The 15,772-nt window shown below is 42.5% G+C and overlaps 1 protein-coding gene across 7 annotated transcripts in view; it reads left to right on the top strand.

Moving 5' to 3' along the window:
* grm8a (glutamate receptor, metabotropic 8a) overlaps nt 1-15,772 on the top strand; it is a 491,719-nt gene that overhangs the window by 245,083 nt on the left and 230,864 nt on the right. For all 7 annotated transcript variants that reach the window (XR_012592620.1, XR_012592622.1, XR_012592621.1 and 4 more), the window contains 3 exons: nt 8,217-8,356; nt 11,891-12,037; nt 15,067-15,488. Coding sequence is in view for 4 of the 7 variants with exons in the window: in XM_074625214.1 (XP_074481315.1) it covers nt 8,217-8,356; nt 11,891-12,037; nt 15,067-15,488 (709 nt within the window). In the remaining 3 variants the exon portion in view is untranslated. The remainder of the gene's footprint in view (nt 1-8,216; nt 8,357-11,890; nt 12,038-15,066; nt 15,489-15,772) is intronic.

Raw genomic sequence — 15,772 nt, 5'->3', positions numbered from 1 at the left:
CTCTCTGACAAACTATCTCCTCGCCTGCCTTTTTTATCCCTGGCATAGCGATAACAGAGAGGCAGACGAATGAAGGGCTGATTTTTAGAGGGAAGGATGGATAGACAGGGGTTGGGGAGGAGGGGAAAGTTAGAAATGCACACAGCAAAAAGGACGGGGTAGTTTTTTGAGATAGAAAGCGGTGGGATGAAACAAGGCTGGGAGGTAAAAGAGAGAAAAAAGGAGGGGATGGAGAGCTTTGAACAGGAGAGGAGAGAGGAAGGAGCAACAGCTGCTGTGGAAGGAGGGAGGGTTGGCCATCAGGATACTTATACAGCAAGCAGTGGAAACTGGCTCGCAGGATACTGCAAACAGACTGCAAAAAGAGTAAATTTTATGTGATGGAAAATTCAGAAAGAGTGCAGAAATAAGCAATGAGGTCTGGAGTTAACCAGCTGCTCACTTTCAGTTACCTCCTCCGCTGGAGACTGCTGTGAAAATGAATTTTTTTTTCGCGGGATGCTTCATTATTACTTTTTTCTTCTGTCATTTCTTATTCTCTTTTCATGTTTCTCTCTCAGTGTCCGTTTGTGTCCGTCCGTCTCTCCCACAGATGGGAGCCTGTTGGCAAAAAAAACTTCGAACAGACACAGACCCGTGTTTTATTAATGCTTTCCGCATTGTCATCGTCTTTGCATCTCTCCGTCATAAACATTTAGGCTCTGATATGAAGACTTGCTATTCATCCTTGGTGTTTCCAAAATGAACCAGGCAAGGCTGAGGGGCTTTATAACAGCCCGTCTGCTTCTTCTTCCTCTCTTTTTCCTCTCCATCCATCCCTCTTCTTCTTCTTTTTTCTCTTTAGCTCCAGTAACAGGGAGAGGTTGTTCATACACTCTCCTTCCATCTGCCTGCTTCTATCTCTGTCAGCCGGGGAGGTTTTTTAAAGCCTATGCTAATTGATATTCTCACACATTTCTGTACTTCTGTAGCTCTCCGTTCCCCTTTTTTTCCCCCTTTTGTCTGTCAAACTAAGAAAGTTTGGAGTCTTTTCAGCTTGCGAGCTATGTGATATTCGCACATATTCTCGCTTGTTCACCCTCATTTTCCCCTCTCTTCTTTCCCTTTTAAGTCATTCCTTGTGTCTCTGCGTCTATCTGACAGATAGTCGGGGTTTGATGCTTTCCCGCAGACCTGCTTACTCCCCTTTTTCTCACTCCCATCTTCCTCTGTCACTCATTTTCCTTCTCTCTTATTTTGCCTCTGTGTAGCTGTTAGATTTGCTGGCTAAGAGTTGAGGGGGGTTTTCTACTGTCTTGCTCGCTTTTATCCTCACATCTCTTACTCTGTTTTTCTTCTCAGAGTCAGATGGGTGTGACTGACTAGAATATATTTGAACTCAGTGGCAAAGCAAATCAATTCTTCATCTACTCTCGTGTGCCAATATTACCGTTTCAGTCTCCTTCCGTGTGTTTGTCTCTGTCTGCCAGCCCATTTCAGCTTAAATTGGCTTCGTCGCATGAAATCTTTCATTCGTTAGCAGATATCCTGTTACGTTATCGAAGCAAAAGGTGAGCTTCCCTTACAAATCAAGAGGGAAGTTGTAGGTTTTCTTGTGATATTCTATTGTTTATCCCCAAAGGGGAGACCCTCCGACTCTACGGGGAAGCTACAGAGCAGTGCCTCTGGCAGGCAGGGAAACATCATCTTGCTCGGGGACACTTCAGCAGAGCTCAGGCCTGTGTCGGCATGCTGCTGTTGCAGTGATGGAACCTGGGGAGTTGAACTATGTCTAGAAAAATGTACGCTTTCAATTCCAAACACACACACATGCACTCTCCCCTTCAACTAGAAGTGTTATGCATTCTCACTACGCTCAAGCAGCCTAACCTCCCCCAAATAAGAAATGACACTCAGTGATTTCACTGTCATTTCCCAAAATAGGAGGGAGTGAAACAATGCATTGTGTTAACATGCATCTGCCCCCTGCAGTTTTTCCCAGCAGTTTCTGTGTCATTTTGGAGCTTGTCAGCTCGCTTTAGGTCATGCAGAATGAATGCAGATGAGGTGCAGAAGGAATTGGCATCAAAATAATTGACTTTGTCCTCACATAATAGGTATTTCAAGGTACAATTGTGACAATATTATCAGCAGTTACAGATAATATGTGTGTTCTGTTAAAGATATAATGAAGAATGTAAGGTATTTGTGTTGCCACTATACTGGAATTTCGAACTATTATAAAATACCTTGAAAAATATTGATATCCAATACCTTTTTTTCCGATACCACATGGAAAATTGACACAACATTGAGGACATAAAATGCTTGATTTTTATTAAAAGATAAATAGCGGTGTGTGTGTGTCAACTCGCTGTCGTAGAGAAGAGAGAGCAGAAAGTGCAGCTGGTACCCGTGTATTGATACTGCGGAAAATGAGTATTGAAACAGCTTCAGATATTCACTATCGATATTTCAATATTTTTGACAACACTAAAAGGTATAAAAAAGATACAGTACAGTTAGGGATGCACTGATACCACTTTTTTTCAGACCGACTACAAGTACAAGTACTTACATTTGGGTACTCGCCGATACCGAGTATCGATACGAGTACTTGTCTGTTCCACCGGCTCTAGGTCGGCTTGGAAAGGCTCGGGGCGAAGGTCCTTCCCGGGGCCGTGGCCAAAGTGCTCGCTATGCCCACTCTCCCCGCCGGGGAGGTACAGGGCCCCCTGCTCCCGGTTCTACTGTCGACCGGGGCGGACTGCCCACCGCGTCGTGCCCCCAGGGCGGTGCTCGGCCACGTAAAGGGCGCCAGGGGTCTGCGCCGATGTCTGCAACCCGCCCGACCCGTCTTGAAACACGGACCAAGGTGTCTAACGCACGTGTGAGTCAGGGTGCAAGCAAAACCCCGTGGCGCGATGAAAGTGAGGGCCGGTGCGTGCCGGGTGAGGTGGGATCCCGGTCCCGCGGGGTCAGGCGCACCATCGGCCCGTCTCGCCCGCACCGTCGGGGGGGGTGGAGCGTGAGCTTGTGCGATAGGACCCGACAGATGGTGACGAGAGGTTAACGTCACGCTACCGTTAAGTGGTATCGGTGTCATTGTATCGGAGCCATTTTACTAGTACAAGTACGAGTACATGAGCACAGTATCGGACCCGATACTGCTATCGATACTGCTATTAATTATTAGTTTGAATTGGTTTAGGCGTAAAGCTAAACAAGGAAAGGTTTCTTCAAAATGAAATATTGTGGGAATAAAAGTTGTAACAAAAGTTGACAAAGAACCATTCAGTAATATGTAAATAACATCGACACATTGTGTACATGGAGAAATACTAAAGAGCTATGTTACACAGTGGGCGACTCTAGTGTGGTTGTTTAAGAACAAATATGTGTTTAACTTTCAAGTTTTGGCAGAAACATCCTTTCTGTACTGCAGCATCTTGCTTTGAATAACTGAATATGTGAGGTATCACTACAGGATTAGGTGGAGGTGTGTTGCCAGGGCGACAGGTAAATCATTTATTTTTCAAGGTCATGGCAACTAAAGCGAGAAGTTGTTAAAAGCTACTTGTTGATATGTCACCACTGCTGCACCAATGACACATAGTGCAGCCAGAGTACATTAAAACATTCACTCATTTAACGGTTGCATTTCTTTCCTTCACTTTTGTCTTTTACTCGACAAGCAGACAAACACTTTAGCCGTGATTAAATGTTAAATAAAAGAATACATTGTTATTTTATGTTAGCTTGAGATGCATTTTTAGTGATTCAGTAAACTTCCACATGTCCCTGTTGCACATTTATTCAGCCAACGTGAGCCATTTTCTAGAAATATGTAGAATAAACAAAACAGCTACCTGTTTTTCCTAATATATTAGCTTCATATTGCCAGCTCCCGTCGTGCCCATTGTATGTATGTTTGCAGTAATTGCTGCTGCTTTTAAAAGCACGCCGTCTTTATCCACCTTACTCCGAAAATTGTGAACAAATGGAACAAACACCATGAGATTGAATAATCATTTTCTACTCAAGGTAAGCCACTGCTTTCAGAGCAAACATTCTGCTTTTGTGCTGCGTAATTTAAAGTACCTGCCAGCACGTCTCTGCTCCAAACATTAAGTCGCCGCATCCCTAACTGGCTCTAACGAAGCTTGATTGGGGCAACGGGAAAATTAGAAGATAGTCAGCCAATAGGAGAGATGATGAGGAAGAGATGACATGCTCATCACTGGGTGTTTTGTTATTTACAGACCAATCAAGGAGCTCAAATAAACCAGTCAACCAAGGCAGGCACTTGTTTGATGAAGAAAGAGACGATAATAAAAAAGAAAAGTATGCCAAAGGGCCGAAAGAAAATGGGCACTGCGGTGAACGAAAACAGAGGAGAATATGAGAAAGAAGAAGGGAAGAAGATTCGGTGGTTGTAGTTTTCAGTCTGATGGGCATGAATATTTGCTGTGGCTAATTCTCTCTCACTGGGATGAGGTAAACAGAAAAACCCATTTGTGTTTCACGTGTGCTCATTTCCCACAAAATGAGGGAAAAAGGAGAAACAATTAAAAAGGTATGATGTCCTGGAAGATAAGAGGGAGAGAGAGGGAGAGGAATAGAGAGAATGGATGATGAGAACGATCGAGGAATGAAAAGAAATGAAGTTGTTTGTTAGTAGAGCTGCAATAGCGATTATTTTCATTGTCGATTAATCTGTTGATTATTTTCTCGATTAGAAAATGAAGAAATAATGTGGATCACTCTTGTCTTACGCCCAAGATGACTGCCTCAAATGTCTTGTTTTGTCCACAACTCAAAGACATTCATTTTACTGTCATAGAGGAGTAAAGAAACCAGAAAATATTCACATTTAAGAAGCTGGAATCAGACTTTCTTTTCTTAAAAATTAAATAGTTGGCAATTAATTTAATAGTTGAAAATCGATTAATTTTTGCAACTCTACTTGTTAGCTTGTGAAGGATTGAGGGTACAAGGGTGGTAACGTGTTGATATGCTGTTGCTATGTGGCTGCTAGGGCATTGTTAGATATTTTGTTGGTGTTTGGGGAGGTTGTAGGATGCCACTCTGTTGTTGCTAGGTGGTCACAGCGGTGTCCTTGTGTGCTTGGCAGGGCATTGCTGGGTGGTAGTGTGCTGTATGGTTGTCAGAGCAATTGGTTGCTAGGGTGTGGCAAGTAGTTGCTAGGGCTTGCTAGGTTGTTGCTAGGAGGTTTAATTTCTTTGATTATTCCGGGCACATTGGCAGCAAAGCCCCGTTTTTTTGATGGTTCTAAAGACTTTTTACATCCCCGATCTGCAGAAGTCCATCTTGGCCGCTCTGATTTCAAATCGCAAATCTTTAATATGTTCAATATTTACTGTCGGATGTCCTATTTAGTCTGTCGAACCCTGAGAACAGCCGATGATGCAGTCACTTGAGAAAGAACGATAGCCAATTGGGAACCAAGCTGACTAGAAAAGAAAAGGCAACCACCAACGTCATGGCGGCCATGGAAAATGCAAACGCAAAGCATAAAGTAGTAGTAGGTAGCTGGTAAGTAGCTGGACCTCAGAAATGGAGGACCAACTTGTTAATTCGTGGCAACAACACAAGTGTTTATTGAACATGTCGTGACTTTGTCTTTGTCCGTAATTTTTTTTTTTTGCTAATTCTTCCTGCCCGTCGTCCACCATGTTTGTTTACACTACAGTCACGTTTCTTCGCAAGAGATTTTGCGAGATCTCCGGTTTTGAGATTTGGGACCTTTGTTATGGAATCTGTTAGTGTGTGTTGTGCTGTATTGGCCAAATCATTGCTCACCCCACACTATAGGAACAAAACTGTTAAATGTAACACAACATGTTGTTATGTGTGGGGTCTGAAACATTTTAACATCTGTTAAGATTTGAAAAAATCATTTAGTGTGGGCCTCCAGTGGTTGCAAGGTCATTTCCAGGTGTGTGCCAAGGTGCTGTACATGAGTTAGTGTGATGAATGGGGTTGCTAGAGAGAGCTGCAGGGTTGCTATGGTGTATTGTATTTGTAGTAGTCACTAGGGTGAAGACATAAATGGCTCCAACCTGTGTGTCTGCTGCACTACAAACACACTAATTAAGTATAAGAGGTAGTGTATGTTGCTTACCAATTACAATAACTACACGCCTTTACATTAAACACTGGCTACGCTCCATTCAGATCAATGCAATTTGAGCTATAAACAAGTCACACTAATGGACCTGCTCCTACTGTGTTGCCGACCTCATTGTAGAGTGAGGGGAAAAGACTACATTGGCCAGTATCCATGTGAGCAGGAAAATGAATGTGGGAGGGATAATAGTTACAGTTGGACATGTACCACTTCTAACAGAAATGGACCTCATTCATAACTTGTAACAATGAGAGATTAAGACTTCTGCCTTTGTCTCTCTATTGATTCAGACTTCCTCCATTCATTCATCTTTCTTACTCTCTCTCAATAAACCTCTTGGTCATCCTTGCGTATTCTCTCTCTTCTACCCATTAGATGTATCTCTCATTACTTATCATGACAGTGAGAGAGCCTTTACTTCTTTGTCTCCGAGTTTCTCTTTTTCCTTTGTCTTTCTTTTCTCCTCTCTATCGGCGTGATTGCTTCTCTTTCTGTTCTATCTTTTGTCTACTCTTTTCACCTGTCTTTCTCCTCCTTTTTGTCTTTCTTTCAATTCAGTCGCTGTTTTTTTTATCTCAAACACCTTTTTCTTTAAAATTGTTTCTCATTTTCTGTACTTTTTTTTCCCTTCCTCTGTCCACTCTCCTTTGTCAGTCTCTGTTTTCATTCTCTTAGTCGATTCGCAATCTTCATCGTCACACTATTTCTGTCTTGCTTTGCCTCAAACAAGGGAGCTGTATTTTTATATCTTCAGCATCATCCCACCGTATCAATGACTTATAGTACGCAGGTGGAATTTCCATAACACAGTGCTTTTTTCAACATGCGCTCTGTAATTGGATTTCCTTTATGCTACGCCAGATTCAGCAATCTGATTTGATTGTATTGCTACATAAAAGACAGAAGGCGAGTAAGACGGAGAGGTAGAGGGATAAAAGGTTTGTGTTCTGGCTTATTGGTGGTGAGAAAACTAAACCCTAGAGGATACATAAACTTATCCATGCATGTGTATAATTCAATCACACCACTCCACAACACACACATATGCAGGTACAATACAACACAGCCTAGATTAAAGACTAACGGTGACAGTCCTTTTGCTATCTTGGCTCCTTTAAAGCGGAAGTAGGCGAGATTACAGCAAATATGATTAAAAGAAGTTATTTTTATAAAACGGTCGCTGTATCGTGACAGTAGTACGTGAAACAGGTAACCAGAGCCTCATTCTGCATTAGAAAAATACCAAGTTAAAACAACACAATAGCTCATAAAACAATGGCCAAGCATCAGGGAGAAGAAAACACTGAATTTGTAAAAAAAAAAAAGACTAAGTATGTATGGTTGTTAAGATTTGTATTAAAACCTCCTAAAAATAACAGGAAAACTCATCTCTGATGCAATATTCACAGGAAATAATCCATGAATAATAAAGCACTTGTCTTCCTGCAGTTGTGTTCACTATTCGGGTTAATTGTACAGTTCATCAGTTGCTCTGTACTGTTATTGTTATGCATTGAATATAATATGAAATATCCATAAAATATGTCACTTAGTCAGGGGTCGTCAGTTCACTCAATGAAAGAAAAGGGGTCCCTTAAGGAAAAAGGTTGGGAACCGCAAATGTTTCATTCATCATTTCATCTCTTTCAACACATAAACGTTAACATGTAGGCAATGTTTATGTGGCCAGTTGCTGTGATCCTGTGTTGTTACATTTAGTTATATACTTATTGTACTTCTTCCCCACATCTGTGAAATTTCTAGTGGTGTTTGTCACCATGCTGCTGAGTTTTACCTTTTGTATTTTGTTCACTGAGGGCATGGTAACCTCTTTTGAACATAGCAAGAAATGGTGATCATTCTGTCTTTAACTGTTTTTGTTTTTTCTGAGGAGATACAGCTACAAAATGTTACATATTCCCATATTGTATCAAAGATTTGCTCACCAAATATCATTTAACTTTTATCCCTTTTTGCTGTTCGGGAGTTGTGCTCATTCTCGATATTTGAGCACATATCAAAACGTAACCGTATCACATTAAATGACCCTCAGTTGACCCTCCAACATCTTCTGTCTTTGTTCCAGGAAGTGCCGGTACACCAGTGGTTTTCAACGAGAACGGGGACGCTCCGGGAAGATACGATATCTTCCAGTACCAGATCAACAACAGGTCGACGGCAGAGTACCGAGTCATCGGCTCCTGGACCAATAAACTACACCTCAAAGTGAGATTTTTACACATTCACGCACACGCACACACACAAAAAAACAACACATATATTACTGCTCATGTGTTTCCAGCTTGCTGCAATGCCAAATGCCTTTACAGTAATCCAAAATGTATTTTGATTAGAGTGGTTTATTGAAGCTTCTGAGGCATTATAGGCCGCATGCCTTGGCAGAATGAACGTTCAACATCACTTTAAGCAGCTGCCATGAATTGCAAAATCCCCTGCCACTTGGCTGGATTTGTTTGAGTTATTGCTTTCGTTCAGGCGCACAAGTTAGCTGGAATTTAGCATTTTTTTTTACAAGAAAGTGTGGATCTTTTCTTCTTTTCTTTTCAGAACGCTGAGTGTTGTGCAGGGACACACTCACTCTGACACACACCACCCACACAAGGTCACACACACACACACACACACAAATACATACAAACTGTGAATGCTGGCGCCCAAACTGGAGCGCACACCTGAGCATCAAGTACAACCTCACTAAAACATATAATTCAGTGGGCCAAAAATACTGAAAAACCCATTGTCTTTGTCTCAGTTTGTCACTCACACACAGAGACACACACACACACAAACTCCTTGAGCACGCCGGTGCGCTCGGTGTTGTAAATCCACCCAGGACTTCATTAGAAAGGCCAGATGACAGATGAGAAGACTAATAGACACAAAGTGCTTTCTGCCTGATGGATGTCCTGGCTGACTGAGAGAGAGAGAGAGAGACGGCAGCAGCAGCACACAGGACAACACATAGTTAAGACACACATGACTGGGCACTTTGACAGTTGACAAATTAACAGATGTATTTGATTTGTTTAACAATCCAGTTGGGTTTGAAGGCACAGTGGCAGATGTAGTGACGGCAGCGGCGGGCGAAAGTTTTCATGATCAACAAACTGTTTGAATGCTCATCATTAGAAAGAGAGGACAGCTGTGTGCAATAGGAAAAGTACAAGTCAGGCCTGTGAGTTTCATTGTACATGTTTAGTTGGACATGTATACTAGGGTCGGGCGATATGGAGAAATATCAAATATCATGATATTTTTGACCAGATACCTCAATATCAATATTGCGCTGATTTTGGAGGGTTCACAGGGCTACAACTAGCGATTATTTTCATTGTCAATTAACCTGTTGATTATTTTCTCGATTAAAGCTTCAGTAGGCAACAAATTTATGGCATCACTGGGCAACGATTCCATAATAACCTTTCAGCGTATTGTAATTTGAGTGTTCTGAGAGAACAACTAGACTTCTGCAACTCCTCATGGCTCCGTTTCAGACTTTGACCGATCACAGGTCATTTCAGAGAGAGAGCGTTCCTATTGGCTGTGCTCCAGCTGGTGGGCGGTGCTTGGTATTTCCTCAACAGATCTCAACATGGCTGCCGGGTCACAAACTTTCTCAGGTTACAGCTAAACAGTACACTACAAGTTGATTCTGAAAACATTTGAGGTGAGAAATAGGCATTAGAGTAACAGAATATTGATTCATAATTGATCGGCGCTGCCTAGTTTGACCGTTTGTTCGGAGTTTGCGAGTGAGTGACAGCCGACTCTCATCGTCGACAGCTTGGACGACAGACTCCAGATCAGCTGTGATTGGTTGTTTTCCTCCGGTCTGTGAAATCCTGCAGATGCCATTAGGAGCACCGTAGGACACCGTAGGACACCGGAGGACACAGAGGACACAGAGGCACATGCATTTTTTTCAGATTCCCTGTCTCATGAACTACTGTCAGGATATAGTGACCATTTTATAAAATAACTTTTTTTAATCATATTTGCTCCAATTCTACCCACCCCGGTGTTTCCCAAAGCCCAAGATGATGTCCTCAAATGTTTTTGAGTGTTTTGTCCACAACTCAAAGATATTTCCGTTTACTGTCATAGAGGAGTAAAGAGACCAGAACATATTCACATTTAAGGATCTGGAATCAGAGCATATTGACTTTTTTGCTTAAAAATGTACTCAAACCAATTAATCGATTATCAAAGTTGACAACTAATTGATAAAGCATTGCAGCACTACTATTGGTGCCTTCACAATATATTTGGACAATGAGATATTTGATAAATAATCATCAGTAATGTGGACATAATGACTACCTGGGTAACAGCAAATAATAGAACAGTTTGGTAAGTTGAGAAAATGACATGACTTTACTGTTATGCAGCCTTTAAAACCAGGGAAAGACAACACTTATGCCATATTATGATATTACGTTATCCAAAATCTAAGACGATATCTAGTCTCATATCACAGTATCAATATAATATCGATATATTGCCCAGCCCCAATGTATACACAGTTTCTAATTAAGGCTGTTATTGTGTCACGTCGGTAATTCACGGAAGAGAGCTTCACGACCGGGTCTATGTTGTTTTGGGTGGTGCATAATTTATGGCTTTTGTTGCAAAATAAGGTGTGTATGTAAACACTCGGCAAGAACTGTTAAGGCTATGAATAAAGAATGAGTACAAATACTGAATAAACAGGAACAAAAAAACACCCAATAAAAACAGTTTCAAAAAGTTTTAAACAATTTGCACACACACACACACACACACACACACACACACACACACACACACACACACACACACACACACACACACACAAACACACACACATATGCAGTACACTTTTTGAAATCATTAGATTATTTCTCTTGACAGATATATTTGCTGCACTAAGTTATGAGCAGGCAGTAACCCAATATTTGGTGTTTAAATGCTGCGAGTGTGTGTGTGTTTCTATTTGTGTGTCAGTGATCAAATCAAGTCCATTTTCTCTGTCCCTGGTGAGTTTTTCCCTCCTAACTAGTTTTTGTTGGGCTGGTACATTGTGTGCCTGTTTTAAAACAGTAGCGCTCCATTTTACTCAGCACCCTCGGCAACGGATGAACCTCAGGGACTGGGTATAATTACAAACACTCGCACGCATAACGCCAAATTAAAACGCACACATCGCAGACATACGGAAAGCTCAGGGATTCGCTATAATACCAGCATGACACGAGCACAAACAAACAAAAATCCACACATGGAAGAACATGTGCGCGCACACACACACACACACACACACACACACACACACACACACAGAAGGCAATACAGATGGCCTATTTGTGCCAGATCTGATTATGGTCTGATTGCTGGCTTCCAGACTAGCTGGTGTTAGTTTTGTGCCCGGCAGCGCTCAGGAAAACGATCAGAGGATCCGCTTGGTGCTAATTGCTCTCCGAGTTGCCCTGAATCCTCACTTTCTGCAGGTACAGAGAAAACTGAGCGTTAAAGGACTTTTTAACACAAAGTCGTGTCAACTTCAGCAGATGGCTGCCGATCTTTGTGTCGCATAATATCCCCAGAAGAAGGTGGAAAGTTTTGTTTTGCCACATGATGACACACAAATAATATCCGTTTGCTCTGTTGCACTTAAGACCAAAACAAACAAAGTCTACATTTGCCATATTGAACAGATCTCACAACTTTGTCTAATTGTTTCTGTCTCCTCTCCTCCTCCAGGTTGAGGCCATGCGTTGGAAGACAGGTGACCCGTCTCTTCCGCCCTCTGTATGCAGCATCCCATGCCGTACCGGCGAAAGGAAGAAAGTGGTCAAAGGTGTGCCGTGCTGCTGGCACTGTGAGCGCTGTGAGGGATACCATTATCAGGTACATTCACGGACACCAGTACTCGCTGTTGGCCTTAGTTGGCAGTACACCATTCACCTGTGATGTGGAACTTTTAGGCTTTTCCCACACCTCTCTGTTATGTTGTTTCCTGCTGCATTCATTGTGATTTCTTTGCACAAACTTCATACGTCAAAAACGTCCCTTAAAGGGTAATTTTTCCACCATTTTCCCCATGTTTTCGCGACAATTTTTAAAAAAATTGGTCCAGTATTGAGGGATAACGCTGCCAAACGAGTTGCGAGGGCAAGTGAGCAGCGTCAGTGTAATGTTACGTTCAATAAAAGTGCTTGTTTTTGCCACTGACAGGCTCAGATTGTTATTTAAGTGTCTGACAACATTATAGAAAAGGACCCTACAGAGAAATAGCACATTTTTCTTACCTTTTGCTTGATCCAGTCTGTTTTTTATTAATAATAATAATAATAATAATAATAATAATAATAGATTAAACTTATATAGCGCTTTTTAAAGATCTCAAAGACGCTTTACACATTCGGGGGGAAAACGGTGTGAGACAAACGGGAGACGAACGACAAAAACAGGCGACATACACAGGCACACTCTCATACATACACACGGACAAATGGGTAGGGGGAGGGGGGGCAACAAGTAAGCAGAGGAGAAAAGATGGGTTTTGAGGCGGGACTGGAATATGGTGAGGGAATCGGAGTCTCTGATGAGTTTGGGGAGGGAGTTCCACAGCTTGGGAGCTGCCCTGGAGAATGCTCTGTCCCCAAAGCAGCGGAGGTTGGACTTGTGGGTGGATAGTAGACCAGCTGAAGTGGATCTGAGGGACCGTTGAGGTTGGTAGGGGGAGAGGAGGTCAGAGAGATAGGGGGGGGAAAGTTGGTGGACTTTGTAGGTGAGGGTCAGGATTTTGTACGTGATCCGGTGGGAGACGGGGAGCCAGTGAAGGTCTTTCAGGACTGGGGTGATGTGATGCAATGATTTGGTGTGGGTGAGGAGTCGGGCAGCTGCATTCTGAGTCATATTGTGTCCAAGTCAGGGAGAAGCCTCCTTGTGAAATCTGAATTTTTGTATACGCTGGCGGCCATCAAATTCAAAGACCTCATCCACATTGTTGAAGTCATCTAAATATTCAGCCATGACATTGAAAATCTTTTCGATAACACTAAGCTATGCTTTGTGTTCTCCAACACAACAAACTCTGCCTGTTTCCACCATGGATGTATTCCACTATTCCACCGTCCACTTCACCTTGAGCGAGACTCTTTCCATAATGTTATCAGACACTTATAATAACAATCAGAGCCTGTCATGGCAAAAACAAGCACTTTTATTGGACTTAAATGACGGTGCCAGCTCGCCCCAATAGCACCATATTGCAGCCCGTGAGCAGCTGCCTTCTACAGCGCTCTCCCTCAATTCTGGACTAATTTTCCGAAATTGTTGTCCCTATTAGTCAGTTGGACACAAAAGCATGGGAAAATAGGGTCCAGTTTGAAAAATACCGACGTTACCCTTTAACAGAAAGATACTGAAGTGTAGCATGTAGCTCAGTTGGCAAAGGACAACATGCTAAAAGTATTATGGTGCAGGATTTGAGCCATTTTGTTGACACTTGCTTCATTGTGTGTCGTCTCATAGAACTCTACCGTAAAAATTAGTAATGCTATCTTAGTTTATGGATGACCATTTCCTTCTATTCAAGTAACCATTTGTAAATAAATTCTAAAAAGCTTTTTCTGGAGACTTTCCACCAAACTGTATGCTGTCTGAATACCTGCATTAAACGGTTCACAGGTTGCAGGCAGCGAAATACACCTAAAGCATAATTCACTTTTATCATCCAGTCATGGAGGATTAAGTGAATATTTACAACACATGTACTGTTAAAATTGTCTATTGGAAAGTATAAAACCAAACACGTCACAGTCCTGGTGATGCATTCTGGCGCTCAATGGCAGATAAGTGATTTTGTAGAATCATAGGGAAAAAAAATTTAAAAAATAGTAATTGCCTTTTTGCATCAATGCAAGTGCTCCACTTTTGTTAGTGTAAAGTCACACCAAGAAAATAGATTTCCCTGACTTGTAAATTACCTTGATTGTTGTGTTTTTAAAAGCTGGGAAAGCTTCCTCCAGAAGCTCTTAACCAGGTCACATGGGCAAACTTCTGTCAATTAAACTGTGGATTTTGAACCAGATGTCTCACCTTTGGTTGAGCTTTCCTGCACCTGCTTAACAATTAAAGCCACGATCTGTTCCATTTGTTTGATTCAAGTACAAGATTTTTTTTCAATAACAACACTTCTTTGCGTGCATCTGCTTTTTGACAGCTGTTGTCTGCTTACTCTTTACTCTACAGTAGAGTTCTGTCCCCCCCTGGGTCAGGTTTTTTTGTTTCAACTCATTTTCAGGCAATCAAAAAAAAGCCACTCAAATGGCCCATTTTGGATTCATATATGCAGGAAGAACCCCACCGACGCTATTATAGCAAATGGAAGTACATAATTTGAGGTGAGGGAAAAGGGTCTGATCACCCCCCTTCCACACCCGCCCAATGTTAATTATATCACGGTTGGGGACAATTTGGCAGCCCATCATCCTTATTAATTCAGAAAAATCCACGAGCGAGCAAGTATATGTGCAAAAGACTTCCCCTCGTTCAGGAAGCAATAAAAGGCAAAAAGAAAATATCAGCCATAACAGCAGCTGGCGACGCTTGTCAGAGCGAGCGATCGATACTCATTTTGCAGATACATGCATTTCCTGTAACGTCAATAATCTGTTGACACATTTACAGTAGATTTGGGATTTTAGTAGAACGGGAAATAGCATAGCAGCATGACGAATACAAGTATAGAGCAAGTGTACAGAAATGTGTAAAATGGGTCCTTTTTTCTCATTAACAAGTCAGTTTACAGCAACACAATAGCTCAGCCTCATGTTTTTTGGATGGAAGCATTGGGGATTTACTGTATATTAGCAGAAATGTAGGCGCTAAATACCGATTTTTAATGTACGATATCAACTGTCCCTCTCCAGGCGTCAGAGTTCACCTGCGAGCTGTGTCCGTACGAGATGCGACCCGACGCCAACCGCACCGGCTGCGTCCCCATCCCCATCATCAAGCTGGAGTGGCACTCCCCCTGGGCCGTCGTCCCCGTCTTCATCTCCATGCTGGGCATCATCGCCACCTCCTTCGTCATCGTCACGTTCGTGCGGCACAACGACACGCCCATCGTGCGGGCGTCGGGACGGGAGATGAGCTACGTGCTGCTGACAGGCATCTTCCTGTGCTACGCCATAACGTTCCTGATGATCGCGACGCCCGACGTGGGAGTGTGTTCGTTCAGGAGGATCTTCTTAGGCTTGGGGATGTGCTTCAGCTACGCCGCGCTGCTCACCAAGACCAACAGGATACACCGCATCTTCGAACAAGGGAAGAAGTCTGTAACAGCGCCCAGGTGAGGACTACACCTGTCTGTCATTATACACACCGTTTGGCCTCTGGGTGTTCAACACACGTAGATCTCGATGAGTGTAGTAGCACCGGAGGTCGCTGTAAGTGTGTTTTTCTATGCACTCCGATATGTGTGTGTATTCCCATGAACACCTATCCCCCACTTCTTCTTCCTTACTAAGCTGCTTGCAATCATTATTCATCATTTATTTCTCATCCATTATTAATGAGAGTCATGAACTCACACTCACCTATTGTACTGTTTGCACTCAGTGTGAGTGTCTCTGG

The sequence above is a fragment of the Sebastes fasciatus genome, chromosome 23, assembly GCF_043250625.1.
Source record: "Sebastes fasciatus isolate fSebFas1 chromosome 23, fSebFas1.pri, whole genome shotgun sequence".
NCBI lineage: Eukaryota > Metazoa > Chordata > Actinopteri > Perciformes > Sebastidae > Sebastes > Sebastes fasciatus.
The sequence above is the reverse complement of the archived record's forward strand: the minus strand, read 5'-3'. Positions and strand labels throughout refer to the sequence as shown.